The sequence below is a fragment of the Pinus tabuliformis genome, chromosome 8 (assembly GCF_031772625.1).
Source record: "Pinus tabuliformis cultivar Carrire ecotype Pingquan chromosome 8, CPIR1, whole genome shotgun sequence".
NCBI lineage: Eukaryota > Viridiplantae > Streptophyta > Pinopsida > Pinales > Pinaceae > Pinus > Pinus tabuliformis.
Genome location: NC_142294.1, coordinates 788795819 through 788810957, shown reverse-complemented (window position 1 = coordinate 788810957; position 15139 = coordinate 788795819). Strand labels below are relative to the sequence as shown.

Below are 15139 nucleotides of genomic sequence, written 5' to 3'. Positions count from 1 at the left end.
AATTCGCTAACTAGGAAAATATAACTCCCTCAAATGTTCTTTTCCATTCTCTTTGCCTTGTGTTTGCTCAGATCCTCTCCTGTCCCTCTTAGCCATCTATTGCCTTGCATTTATTTTATTTGAGTAGGAACACACACATATTATTGTCGCTAAAAGTATTACTTAAGAAAAGTTAGGCTCATAGCCTCATTGCTATTTACAAATTCATTAGCAGGTCTTGGCCTTGTGCCCTCACTAAGAGTTTTACCAAGGTTACTTGGGAGCGGGAGGTGGGAGCGACATTTTCTAAAGCTCCTGGTTTGGGAGCAAATTTTTATATAATATATATTTTTATATGTTTTGATGCATATATTTCAACAAAAGCATGTAGAATGATGAATTAGATATAAAAATCATAAAAACATGGATTGAACCATATAACATCAATCATCTAGAAGTTATAATCTTCATCAACTACATCCACAAGTTAGTAACATACAACATATTGAGTCTCATGATTCATTGATCTTAAAGTTTCAAGCTTTCAAAATTCAATATATAACATTTATCATCATTGATCACTAGAGTTGTACTTGTAACCATTACCATTACCAAGTAACGAAACTCTAGCAAAGAATATCTAACATGAAATGAAATGTTTCAACTTTCAACTTTCACGAAGCATCATATTCATAATTCATTACTAATGAGTTATAATTGCCAAGTTCCAACTTCAAACTTCAAACTTAAATTGTCATATATTGTTTACAAAAAATATCGTAATAAATATGAAAGAGTCAACAATTATAAAAACTACTAGAAACTAGAAGCGACAAGTAAATCTATTATCTATTGCTTCCTCTTGCCGCCACAAGAAATTTCTATTTTTTGAGAAGGTCGTGGTGGTCTACTAGTACTGGGAGTCTCCTCTTGCATAGTTGGATGACTAGAACTAGAAACCACATGCCCTCCACGTGAGGATGTAGATGGAGGTGGCGGCAACAAAGACAATTATGTTGGAACTCAAGCACTGCTACTGGATGGTGGGGGTGCCATGGTTGGTGTTGCTTCATCACCATCTTTCAAAAGTTCTATTTGTAATTCATCTAGGTGTGGAGCACCATCCTCTAAATTATCTTCCTTTGGGTTGTTGTCCCAAGTTGTATATGATGTATCCTCACAACCCTGATCACAATAATGACTCAACAACCTCAAGTTGTAGTGCACATAAACCAAGCTTTCTACCCAGTTTTCGTTGAGTCTATTTTTCCTCACATTATGGATGAAGCTGTAGGTGCTCCAACACCTCTCTGCAGAAGAAGTATTTACAACCTGTGAGAGCACTTTTTTTTGCCAATTTTGGCAAAAGTCCTTGCCCGCCATATGTGTCCCACCATGTGATAGCATCAAATCTGTCCCTATCTTCCATTGCATGCAAAGAACCAAACACTCCAGTGCTAGTGAAGTATCTGCCTAATTCAAGACGCAGATTAGCACACTCCTCCCTGTTAGGGACCAACTTGTCTAATGCTTTCATATATCCCTCTTGTACCTCTAGATCTGTATGGGGTTTGGCCCTAACCCCACCCCCAGGTGCAGGTTTTCCCAACCAAGATGGAGAGTAGTATTTTGGCATAAGGATATACGCCAAGGCATGTAGTGGAACATTAAGTTTATTCCACCGTGCACACACACATTTGTGAATAATATCATACAAGTTGGGATCTTTTTCTTGAACAATATCTTTTATTTGCCCCAACATGTTATCCATCTGCTCATACACCTCCCCAATCATTGGTGCATTTGTATTTGCAAAACAAATCATGTTATAAATGGGCTTGGTGAATTGCAAAACTTCCCTCACACGTGCCCAAAACACACCATCAAGAGCAGTGTCCTCCACCTGTTCAAAACCTTGCTTGTCAACTGCGGTTGGAGCCCTGTCCTTTAATACCTGCTAGTGTTGACTTGATACCATACTAGCCAATGACTCTCTTACCTTCAAAAGGCCCCTGAAGGCGAGGTAATAGCTAGCAAATCTAGTCTTCGCAATCTTCAACAATTCCAAACATGAGTGGCTGCAGAAAATCCCATGGGTATTGCTATGATTGGTAATAAATTTTATCATTTTTTTGCCTCTCTTGTACAAATCACCAATCCATTTGAATTGAGGGTGTTTGTTCTTACTAATATCATGCATCAAAAGGTTCATTGTGTGAACCAAACACCTAGACCAAAATATGTTGGGGTATCTATCCTCAATAATTGCTCCCACTACCTTGTAATTAGAAGCATTATCAGTGATGACTTGGATGACATTGTATGGGCCAATACGTTCAATTGTTTGAAGTAATGGTTTTGCAATGTCTATGGTGGTCCTGAACTTTTCTGAGTAATCATAAGCTGAAAGGAAGATTGCTCCACCAGTAGACACAACAAGAACACTTATCAATGGCTTTCCTTTTACATTTGTCCATCCATCAGATACAATGCTCATCCCACGAATTTGTCATTTTACCCAAAGCATGTGCTATTTTTGCTTTTTCATGATCAAGTCCCACAGTTCTAGCCCTGTTATAACCCGGGCTCTTGTATCCTTTGGGAGCATCATTAATGGCGGAAACCATTTCATGCCAATAAGGTGAGCAGAGAACATTGAATGGTATTCCACATGCATAGAGAAACCATAATTTTTTTGAATCCACATCATTCCTACACCCTTCTTCAAGGAAATCTAATATGGCTCTATGCCTTAATGGGATGTTTGTTCTTATGTGTCCATATCCATTGCCATGGGAGGATATTGATGGAGTTCTTTGTCTATGTGATTGTGGGCTATCATGTTCGAAGTCATGATTTGATCTTTTAGATTTATATTGGGCTTCCTCCTCTTCCCTTATGTATTTGGCTCTTTGTTGTGCTGTCACACTTACACAAATTTTGATTCCTACTTGTTTACCTCCATCCCATGGCATTTCCCCACAAAGGTGCTTTCTGGCACGAGTGTATAAACCTGTGTAAGTGTTTTTGTGTTAAAATTGGAAACTAGGGCCAAACTCCATGTGGGTCACCTTATTTATGGCAGTTGATATTCTTCTTGAATTCCTCTCTCAGAGAGGTGTAGGATTGATCTAAAGATCATCCGATTTTGACATGTATTTATGGAGATATGAATTTATTCATATTATTGACAATTTGTCAAGGTCGGCCAGTAAGCAAACTACCCCCAGCTCAACCTCAACATTGCATTTAAATAGAGGAGACCTCAATTCATTTGAGGAACACATCTCTCATGATTTCTCTCTCCACTCGTTTGGGTTTGTCTTCTCTCAAAGAAGACGAAGTGGAAAGGGTCTACTAAGAGAGCCCTAGATGCAGTCATAAAAGGTGCCCTAGCCGCAGTTGAAGGAGAGCCCTAGCTGCAGCCTTGAGAAGAGATCTAGCCGCAGTTGAAGGGAGATCTGGCTGCAGTCAAAGGAGCCCTAATCCGCAGTCAATGAAGGCCTAAAGTCACAGTTAATAGAAGCCTAAAGACGTAGGTAAGGAGAGACAACAAAAGAAGACCTAGCCACAGATCTAAGGAGCCCTAATTTGCTGTGAAAAGGAAGCTCTTATCCGCAGTTAGAAGGAGCTCTTATCCGTAGCCAAGAGGAGTCCTAGCCATTGTCAAAGAAGAGCCCTAGCCACAACAAGAAGGAGCCTTAGGCCACAACAAGGAGTCTTAACATATCATTAAGAAGCCTAGAAAGACAACGTGTTTGCTGTAGGTGACAGCGTGATAAAGGAAGTTGTTCTAGGCATGTTTTAAGGACTGTTTGCAAGGCTGGGAAGCCACAGTCATAAGGTAAAGGAATGCGTTGAACAGATCTGCCCTATAAGCTCAGAACATATCAGCGTATGTATATAGTTGGGTGCTAGAAAGTGCTGACAGCAAAGTCAAGTTCTTGTAGGATAAAATATTGTTGTGTTGATGGTGTTTGGACACTGGTTGATGAAGGATTGTAGGCCTAACTTGTTGCTGGGCTAGGCCACAGGCCATAGCCAGTAGTAAAGGCTGTTCTAAGGGTTGCCAAACCAGACTTGGACAGCGTGGCAGTGGTGGAGTCTCTCCTTGGTACACCGCAACCTTAGAAGGCCTGCTTTATTGACTGTGTGGAGAATGAGGACTGAAGGTTGATGTCCTATCTCATGAAGTAGTGACAGCTAGTGCAGCAAGAAGACATCAGAGTTCTGGGAGATGTATTGGGTCAAGGTTTGACCATGTTTGGCTCAGTTTAATGAACATCCTGTTGGTGCCATATGAATGATCTTCAGAGGAAGATTTTGTCCTGTTTGACCAACATTGACTTCTCTGGTCAAGACTTTACTGCTGCTGTCATAAAATATCAGTTTTGTATATTTGTACTATCTCTCTCTGCTGAACTATTGAAGAATATAAGAAGAATTGATCAAGGGTTTCCCCACATTGGGGTTTGTCCCTGGCTGGTGCCACATCTTGTGTCCTCTTGTCTTGGCTTGTCTTCTACTGTTTATGTTTATGTTCTATCTGCATTTTACTATCATGTTGATGTGATTACTAATCTGGATATTGATATTGGGCTAATAAGAAAATTGAAGTAAATTGCTCTTAAGCATATAACATACCAAAAATTAACATTTTGCAATGGAGGCATGTAAATTTAGTGGTTGCACCACCTTTCCCTGCTTCAGGCCTAGAAACATATTTCCACAATGGGGTTTGGTTTGCTTTTTTTTTATGCCCTCATCATCTCCACTCTTGTCTTCCTCCTCACCAAGGTACTCCTCTCTAGGGTTTTCAAATCCACCACTACCCACTTCTTCATCCTCTTCATCATGATCAACCCTCCTTCTTCTACTCTCCAACACCATAATAACAAAAAAAGGAACCAACATCAAGAGAATGCCAAGCCATATAGCCATAATGTTTGAAGTTTTCATTCTTTGAAGTTTTGAACTTTGGTGGAGTTATAGTTTCTTGCCTGCAATAAAATGGAGGAATGGGAATGGGAAAGAGAGAAGAGAACATTTTCATTTAACAATGAACATATAAAAAATACAAATGCTAGATTAGAGTCAAGATCCTACCTCTTTGGCCTTCAATCCCAAGCTTCAATCTTCCTTGCAAGCTCCTCAAGCTCCCAAGCAATAGAGCCTACCTCTTTGGCCTTCAATCCCAAGCTTCAATCTTCCTTGCAAGCTCCTCAAGCTCCCAAGCAATCATCTCAATCTTTCTCTCAATCTTCCTCCTCAACTCAAGCTCCAATTCCAAAATCCCTCTCTTGCTCTCTCAATATGCAAAGCGTGAATAATGGGAAGGGAGGAGGGCCTTTTATTTCTTTTGGCCCTACCCATCCCTCCCTTGCTTGCCGCATGGCCCTCGAAATTCACCCACGGGGAGTGGTCAGGGAGTGAATGCTCCTCGACCACTCCCTTGTTCTCTCCTAAAAAACATGGAGCATTTTTTAAAAATGGAGCACGCTTTCGAGGTTGCTCCCTGTCCACTCCTGAGCAGGGCGCGCTTCAAGAGCGGGTTCAGGGGGGGGGGGGGCGTTCCCCCGCAACGAGAAGTTTTACACAACCACCCAAATATAGCACATGTTTACATCATTTACATCGAAACAATAGAGCAAAATTACATAATGCTCCATATCGAGAATAAGGTGGTCTAGTGGGTATTACAAATAGTCATAGGGAGAACTTAAGTTATATTTGGATGTACCTCTTTAGAGAATTCAAATCAGCTTGAATTTCAACTTGAGAGTTCAATCTACCTTAGTCAATGTGCGTGCATTCTAAACTGTTTAAGATAGTTTTGCCTGTGAGAAAGTTCTGCCCTTTGATGTTTATGTGGTGGCTTTTTGCACTACAAGTTTCTTCAAAAGTATGTAGAGTGGGTACTTGTTGGACGTGGAAGCATAATTTTTTTTTTTCATGTATTTCTAGTTTATCTACTAGGTGTTTATCAAAAGTATGTGGTGGGGGTACTTGTTGGATGCGAAACTTGGCCTGCACTTGAAATTTTTGTAAGCTTATAGGGAGATAAGTCAAAAATATGATTAGAAAAAATATATTTCTTCCTTTCCCTCCAAAACTATTTATCCTTATGGTTGACATCATCATCTTGAATCCCGTTGGTTCTTTAAAATTGATTTTGATAATACATTTTTTATGTTGAGGCCTATTACTCACAACAAGTGGGTAACCCATAGGATATTTTTTTTTTTCATTTGATAGCTAATTAGTTAGTAGCACTATGATGGTCAGCATATAACATTATGCCATAATTCTCAACCTATTGCTTTGGTCAATGCTCTTACCCATTTGGCATTCTTCTTGAAGGGAAGGTGGGTCACCTATTAGCTGCTACTTAAACCATTCTAGTAGACATGTGGTTTTATTTGATGTTATGGGCATATTAATATGGATCATGGGGCAAAGTGGATTATTTACTGATCTTGATTATATCCTTCTTCCCGCATTCACGTGGGAGGTTAGTTTTTGAATCTAGTGCAATGGAACATCCTCTGAGGCCTTAGGATTTAGGAAGGGCACTACTAGGGAAGCACTGAATGATATAGCATGCCCATGGTCATCCTTCATTGAAGAAGAAGAACCTGAAAAAGAAGAAAAAGACCAAGAAAAAACCAAGGAAAAAGAACCATCTCAAACCCCTTAAAAGATGAAATTTCTCCAAAAATATCACCCAGAAGAGCATATTATTGGCAATATGGATGAAGGGATGCAAACCCGAAGAAGGATGACTAGTACACCAAAGAAGAATGATGTTGCTCTTCTATCCATGATAGAACCAGGAACATTTACTCAAGCAAGGATCCTCAATGGGTAAAAGCCATGGAAGAAGAAATGTCTCAAATTGAGAAGAATGAGACATGGGAACTGGTACCTCGTCCAAAGGACAAAAACATAATAGGAACCAAGTGGGTGTTCAAAAACAAAATGAATGAAGATGGACAACTCATCAGAAACAAGGCAAAGGCTTGTTTGTAAAGGCTATTCACAAATTGAAGGGATTGACTTTGAAGAAACATTTGCACCAATAGTTCATGTGGAAGCTATCAGGATGTTCTTGGCATTTGCTTGCTCAAAAGGATTCAAAATCTATCAAATGGACGTAAAATCAACATTTCTGAATGGGAAACTCAAGGAAGAAGTCTACATGGAGCAACCAGAAGGGTTTAATCTAATAGAAGGAAAAGACTTTGTTTGTAAGTTGAAAAAGACATTATATGGGTTGAAACAAGCTCCTAGAGCTTGGTACACAAGATTGGATCACTATCTACAACAACAAGGCTTCAAGAAGGGGGTGGCAGGAAGTAATCTCTACATAAAGACGGATGAGGATAAGTTACTAGTCACACTTGTTTATGTTGATGATCTGATTTTTGCTAGTAATAATGATGAGATGAGCCATGAGTTTTCTCAAAATATGTCAAAAGAGTTCGAGATGTCAATGATAGGAGAGTTATCTCACTTCCTTGGACTACAAGTATCTCAAACCACGACAGGCATGTTTATATCTCAAGCCAAATATCTTAAAGACATGCTTAAAAGATATGGAATGGAAGATTGTGCACCCATGAGCACACCTATGACCACAAGTTGCAAATTGAGCAAAAATGATGACTCCCCTCCGGTAGATGCAACTCATTACAGGTCAATAATTGGAGCCCTTCTGTACTTAACTACTACGAGACCTGACATTATGAAAGCAGTAGGAATGGTGGGAAGATTTCAATCAGCTCCTAAACAATCCCATTTATTGGCTGTAAAAAGAATTCTCAGATACCTGAAAGGAACTCTTGATTCCGGTCTTTGGTACCTTAAGAGCTCAACTCTTATTTTGACTGCATACACCGATGCTGATTGGGCCAGAAGTGTCGATGATCGGAAAAGTACTAGTGGAAATGCATTCTTCTTGGGAGACTGTTTAGTATCTTGGCTCAACAAAAAACAGACATCCATATCACTATCTACAGCTGAAGCCGAGTATATAGCTGCCGCAGATTGTTGTACTCAAATACTATGGATGAAGGAAGCTCTAAAAGATGTCAACATAGGTACAAATCAACCAATTACCATCTATTGTGATAACACAAGTGCGATCAGCCTCAGCGAAAATCCAGTGATGCACTCAAAGACCAAACATATACGAATCAAGTATCATTTCCTTCGTGAACAAGTAGCTGAACAAAACATCATCTTGAAATATATCAATACTAAGGAGTAGATAGCTGATATTTTCACAAAATCTCTTCCTCGAGATGCATTTGAACATCTTCGTCAAAAGATGGGCATTATCTCTTTAGCATCACTTAAGTTGATTCATAAAGATGTTGTAGGACAGGGGGAGCAGTTTGATAGGGGGAGTCCTTGAGCACTCCTTTGCCATTGATGTCAAAGGGGGAGAGAAGAAGAATATTGCCATCAATAACAAAGGGGGAGATTGTTGACCTAGATTGTCATTGATGTCAATATGGCAATATTCTAGGAGAAGCGGAGCAAGAAGCCATGAGGAGAAACCAAAGGAAAGCCAAGACAGTCAAGCCATTGGAGAGAATATCAGAAGTCATAGGAGCTATCAGAGCAGAGCTATCAAAGCAGGGAAGAAGTTCATTAGAAGGAACAAAGAGGAACACGCATCAGGAGGAGAAGCCAGCGGAAGAGCAGTTAACGGAGGAGCATCGCATGTAATATATGCCAAAGAAGAACTATCGGAATCCAAAGGGAAGACCGATCAGAGGAGCAAGAGAAGCATAGAGGAAGAGTCATTTGAAACCACGAGAAGCAAAGAGTGGAGAGTCGTTACTCTGTGTAACCGCGTTCAACAGTTAACCGGCGGGTTTGTAATAGTGGCAGTGGTTATCGGGTGGACGCTAGGCGGTAAGTGGTATTTAGAGGAGAGCGCCTGATTCCATTAACCGAGCGACACGTAGCACTCGGGTGGAGAGAGAAAACCACTTTTTTGGGTGGTTATTTCTCTTGCAAGTGGCTCACCTGAAATGCATGTAGGTCGTTGGATCTAGCGCGGGTTGATCGACGGTGAAGGATCAACGGATGGTTTTGGGTTGATCGGGTTAAGTCGGGACCGTTAGATCTGGAGAGAAGATCAACGGTGGAGGATCGCTAAGGAATACTGCAAGAGTGTAAAGTCGTGTCATGATAAAATATGTGATTGCGATATATATATATATATATATATATATATATATATATATATGGACCCACAAGACCATTACAATATGATGTAATATAATATCGCGTCCATCACAATATTGCAAGCCTCTTTAAAAGCCTTGCCACATTAAAATGTCGATTGCGATATATATGCGAACCCGCGACTCCATTATAAACTGCCCTAATGTAATATCGCATCCGCTGTGGCACTAGTCTCTAAGGAATGTTAAATCTGTAGATTGCGATGGAGCTATGGACTTGATGGAGTTATTAACAACAATTTATAATCTTATCGCATCCAGTAGGGGCAATTAGTAATCAGCCATCGATGATGTTATAGACATGACTTATAAAAGACCTCCTGAAAGCTGTGATTGCGATTGAGATTGTGACGTGGCATGTGGGACCACCCATTATATATTTCTAACTATGTTAATCTATGATATTGTTACAGGAGGACAGAGGATGTTAAGGGGCATCGACAATGTTATATCGTGAAGACAAAGAGTTGCGACTGTGGAAGCTGCGATTGCGATTAAAGGAGTGATGTGATTGCCGTAAAGAATGTTGGGTCCATTGTATGAATATTGAAAAAAAGGGGGGCCTCTCTGATATAGTTATTTCTTTAATATGCAATATTATTATAATACGGCCTCTCTTCTGCATTAACGTGTCCTGTAAGAATTTGATGAATCTGAAGAGACAGAGGAAGCCGAAGAGTGAGCGTAGAGGAAGCCGAAAGATCAAGCGAGCGAAGAGGAAACGAGCGGAAGCCAAAGGTCAGGAGTATCAGGCATATAAAACAGAGAACAAGGGAAAGTTTGAGGTGCTGGCGAACTATAAGAAAAAAGGGAGCCGAAGTTCTGGCAGAAGTGGAAGGAACAGGAGGACAGAAGTAAGTCATAGGTCCAACAGGGTTGGGAGCAGAGAATTACAACCAAACAGATCCAGATAGTTACAGCAGAGGGTTGGAGCCCTTGAGGTTGGTGCCTCAGAACTGAAAGGATTGGTGTCCTGGGAGTTGGTGCTCCTAAATTCAAGGTTGGTGCCTTGACAAGACAGAGTTGGTGCTCTAGAGGTTGGAGCCTCACAAAGAGTCCAAGTTGGTGCTTGGCAACTGATTGAAACCATATATATATATATATATTGTACTTGATTTATTGCAAAGATCACATTAATAAAAGCATCTATTCCTGTTATCTATTTCTGTGTTCCAATTATAAATGTTTTTAATTGATAAAAATAATAATTGAAAATAAACACTGATTCAAACCCCCCCCCCCCTAGTATTTCCAACAATCCATACTTACCACTTTCCATCTCTCTTGATCAATGTTGCACGAAGCGGGAGCGAAGCGGAAGTGCGAAGCGCGGAAGCGTCATTTTCCAAAAATCTAGGGAGCGAAGCGTCCGCGGAAGCGTCTGCTATATATATATATATTTTTATATATTTTTTTGCATTTATACTCAAAACAAACATCCCAAATACCAAATTAATTGTAGAAGACATGAAAACATGCATATTTTTGCATAAATCAAGATAGATATGGCATCCATGATTCCATTGTAGTTACTAGTATGTACAACAATCATCTATATTCTAGCTATTACAAACATACATCAAATTTTTAAGCATATTATAAAACATAAAACATTTAAGCATATTATAAAACATAAAACATAGAGCATATTATGATTTATCTAGCAAGTGAGCAACTGTCAACATTTGTCATGTCCAAAATTCAAATAATAATGTTTACAAAATATGTCACTTGGTCACCGCCAAGCCAAAAAGGTTCAAAATTCAAATTCACAAGTCTACAAGTCTAATGAGTAATCTATAGACTATGACAAAAAGAAGTAGATTGTGAATATATCTACTAATCTCTCCTCCTTCCACCACGAATAGAACGTGATGGCGTGCCTCCACGTGGTGGCAATGAAGAAAATGGTCCCTGTGTAAGTCGTGGCACTGGAACTGATGAAGAAGAACCCCCTGCTGTTGGTGTTGAACCATGGAACCTAGGACCAGATGGGGGTGGGGGTGGTGGCATATCAACACGGTCATCATCATCCTAGAATCGCTCAAAAAATTCATGCAAAAAAAAAAAAACACTAGTTAACAAAAAAATTAAAAACATGAATTAGAGAAATGCTTTATAAGGGAAAATTGGAAAATTCATACCACAATGGACATACCTGGATAAGAGCATCCTCTAATTGCTCTAGTTGCAACACTCCATCCTCCAAATTGGGCTCCTCTGGATGCTTGTCCCAAGTCAACAAGTCTTTATTAGACTTTGCATCTTCACAGTAATGGGACAACAATCGCAAGTTGTAATGAACATAAACCAAGCTCTCTGCCCGGTCTAAACTCAACCTGTTCCTTTTAACACTGTGGATGAAAGAATAAGAGCTCCAACACCTCTCTGCAGAAGAAGTGTTTACCACCTGTGATAGCACCCGCAATGCCAAACTCTGTAGAAGTGGAGTAGGCCCTCCATGCATGTTCCACCACTCAAGAGCAGAAAAATGCTCTCGATCTTCAATTGAATGCATGCTCCCAAATGGACCAGTGTTGAGCGTATAGTTGCTCACCTGTCTCCGTACCAATGCAGCCTCCTCATTATCAGGGATTAATCTACTCAATGCAGCCATATATTTTTCGTGAACCTCTTTATCTTGGTGTGGTTTTTTCCTGCTTCCCCCCCCAGGTGCTGGTTTTGAAAGCCATGATGGATGATAGTACCTAGGTGTCAAAACATATGCTAATGCATGCAATGGAACATTTAGCATATCCCATCGCTTTTCCACCTCTTCACGAATATAATTGTACAAGGTGGTATCTCTAGGCTCAACAATGTCTTTAATCTGCCCCAACATGCTATCCATTTGCTCATACACCTCCCCAATTACTGGTCGATCTGAATCTGCAAACTTGATCATGTAATAAATTGGTTTGGTGAATTGCAAAACATATTTAACCTGTGACCAAAAGTAAGTGTCAAGAACAGTGTCCTTGACTACATTAGCAGTAGCACCATCTGTACACTGGTTAATTTCATCCCATGTTTCAGCACACACCAGATTAGTTAAAGCTTGTCTCACCTTCACTAGCCGCCTAAAGGTGAGGTAATAACTAGCAAATCTTGTCTTTGCAATTTTAAGCAATTGCAACTTGGAGTAAGTGCCATAGAAGTAGTTTACCCTTGTATGCCCTGTGATGAATTTAATGAGCTGCTTCCCTTTCCTGTAAACCTCAGCAATCCACCCACATTCTTTGTGTTTCACAATATCATGCATCAAAAGGTTCAATGTGTGAACCAGGCACCCAGACCAAAAGATGTGTGGATGAGTACGCTCAATAATTTTTCCTGCTGCCTTACAATTTGCTGCATTATCTGTGATCACTTGAACCACATTATTCGGACCAACATCTTTGATTGATTTCAATAGGAGATCTGCAATGTTTTGTGCAGTTGCACTGATGGAGGAGGAGTCATGACATGCAATAAATACTGCACCCTTAGAAGAAACACCAAGAACATTTATCAAATGTTGGTTTCTAATATTTGTCCACCCATCTGATACAATGGATACCCCATAATCCACCCACTCATGTGTAAAACGTGTCAAAGCTCTTTGAACCTTAGCTTTTTCTCTTTCTAATAACACTGTTCTAGCTTTCTCATAGTTGGGGGCCTTGTATCCTTTTGGGGCTTCATTGATGGCCTTTACCATGTCATGCCAATAGGGAGAGCGAAGCACATTGAATGGTACACCGCAAGCACAAAGAAAACGGACTACCTTTCCATCCACATCATCCCTCCCAGAAACATTAAGGAAATCCCCTATTGTTTTTCTACCTCCAGAGGTTGCAGAAGTACCATGAGGAGATGGGCAACTACCAAATTTAGAGTTTGCACTTGATTCTGAATGAGTTTTTTGTTTCTTGTTTTTTTGTTGTGCAGCCATCTCTATTTTGATGTATTTTTGTCTTTGTTCACTTGAAATTTTTGGGCAAATGGCTACCCCCACAGAACCCTTTTTTTCATCACTCTCTAGCACCCCACAAAGATGCCTCCTCAGACGGGTATATGAACCCGTATATGGTTTTCCTCCATGACAATCATGAGGGCACATCCATTTGTAAGATCCACCACCCTTTCCCCCTTCAAGTTTGGTCACATAGTTCCACAAGGGATTTGATGTACCTTTCCCATCTTGTGCTTCAGTGTCCTCTTCAAGTTCATCCCCTTCCTCTTCAAACCCTTCCTCCTCATCATACATTGGGTCACTACTATTAGGACCAAGTTCATCCCCTTCCTCTTCCCCTCTATTCCTCACCCTTGCCATCATTAAAACCAAGAGTGGAATGATACATAGAAGCCAAAAGAACACCATCTTGGAATATGGATATAGGTGGTGGACAACCTGTAAATAAAGGAGCAAGTAGAAACAATGGGAAAGAGTAGGAGAGGGAGGAGAAAAATACAATTTTTTTTTCAAAAAAACAAGGGAGTTTGGGGTTTGAACTTACCTCTTTAGCTCTTGTAGATGAAGTCCTCCAAGCTCTTGCTCCAAGCTCCTCCTCCTTCTCCTAGCTCCTCCTCCTTCTCCTAGCTCCTCCTTCTTCACTCCTCCAAGCTCTCCTCTCTTCTCCTCTCCTTTCCTCTCTTCTCTTCTCCTCTCCTCTCTTCTCTTCTCCAACTCTCATAAACTCAAAGTGAGAAAATGAGAAGAGAATGGGGGCTTTATTCTTTTCTAAAGTCACCCTAGACTCACCCTAAACTAACCTAACCCACCCCCTCATGCTAGTTAAGTCACATGTTAAAACAAATTTAAAAAAAATAAATTAAAAATCCGCTGGCCGCGGGGTTGCTTCCGGAAGCGCCTGGGTGGCGTGCGGGTGGCGTGCGGTTCCGGGCCGGAAGCGTGGCGCCACCCCGTGCCCGAACCGCCCTCCGATCCGCGGTTCCGGGCGGCCGCAACCCAAAAAGGCAGGAATCGTTTTTTTTTAACGGATCCGCGCAACCGCCAAATCCGATCCGCGCTTCCAGGGTGGATTCCGGGACGGTTCGCTCCGATCCGCGGTTCCGGGTTTGGATCCGGCGGGGGGGGGGCGATTCCTGCAACCCTGCTCCTGATTATCCATCTCCGTTCTTTGTGTTGATAGTCAATGGTCATTGGGATGGGCACACTATATCTACAACTTGAGTTAGGGCCCAAAAACTTGGCCTTGGAGGTTGATGTAGTTGAAAGAATGATAAAAGCATATAAATCCACAATGAAAGAAAATATAAAATGCAAAAGATGGCTAGGACATATTTAGCATGTGGGGAAAGCCTACCATGAGCTCTGCCCCCCTCATTAACCATCGCCCAGATCCTCAAGCATTCAATGCTTTATTTAAATAAAGGAACTCTTGAATGTCCCAACATTAAATAAAAGTGCATGATTGCTAGAATGGTTTGAGTACCAATTGATAGGTGATCCACCTTCCTTCAAGAAGAATGTCGAATGGGTGAGAGCACTGATTGAAGCAATAGGTGGAGGATTGTGGCATACTGTTATATGTTGACCATCATAGTGCTACTAGCTGGCTAAATATCAAATGAGGAGAATTTTCTCCTATGGGTTACACAATTTTGGTGTGTAATTGGCCTCAACACAAAAAATGTATTCTCAAAATCAATTTTAAAGAACCAACATGATTCAAGATGATGATGTCAACCATAAGGGTAAATATTTTTGGAGGGAAAGGAATAAATCTATTTATTCTAATCATATTTTTGACTTATCTCCCTATAGGCTTACTCAAATAAGTGTAGGCACTCGTTGAATGTGAATTTAAATTTCACATCCAACGAGTACCCACTTTGCATACTTTTGATAGACACTTAGTGAGATAAACTGGAAATACATGAAAAAATGTGTTTCCTCA

General features: G+C 40.5%; 2 protein-coding genes across 11 annotated transcripts in view; one reads left to right on the top strand and one right to left on the bottom strand.

Moving 5' to 3' along the window:
- Positions 1–15139, top strand: part of LOC149237941 (hydroxyproline O-arabinosyltransferase NOD3-like) — an 85219-nt gene that overhangs the window by 49886 nt on the left and 20194 nt on the right. The window lies entirely within an intron of this gene.
- On the bottom strand, positions 10968–14305 carry LOC149237942 (uncharacterized). Its single transcript, XM_089366891.1, has 2 exons — positions 11395–14305; positions 10968–11270 (listed from the first exon to the last, which is right to left on the bottom strand). Exons 1-2 carry the CDS (start codon positions 13597–13599, stop codon positions 11076–11078), a joined length of 2400 nt encoding a protein of 799 aa, XP_089223017.1. The 5' UTR covers positions 13600–14305; the 3' UTR covers positions 10968–11075.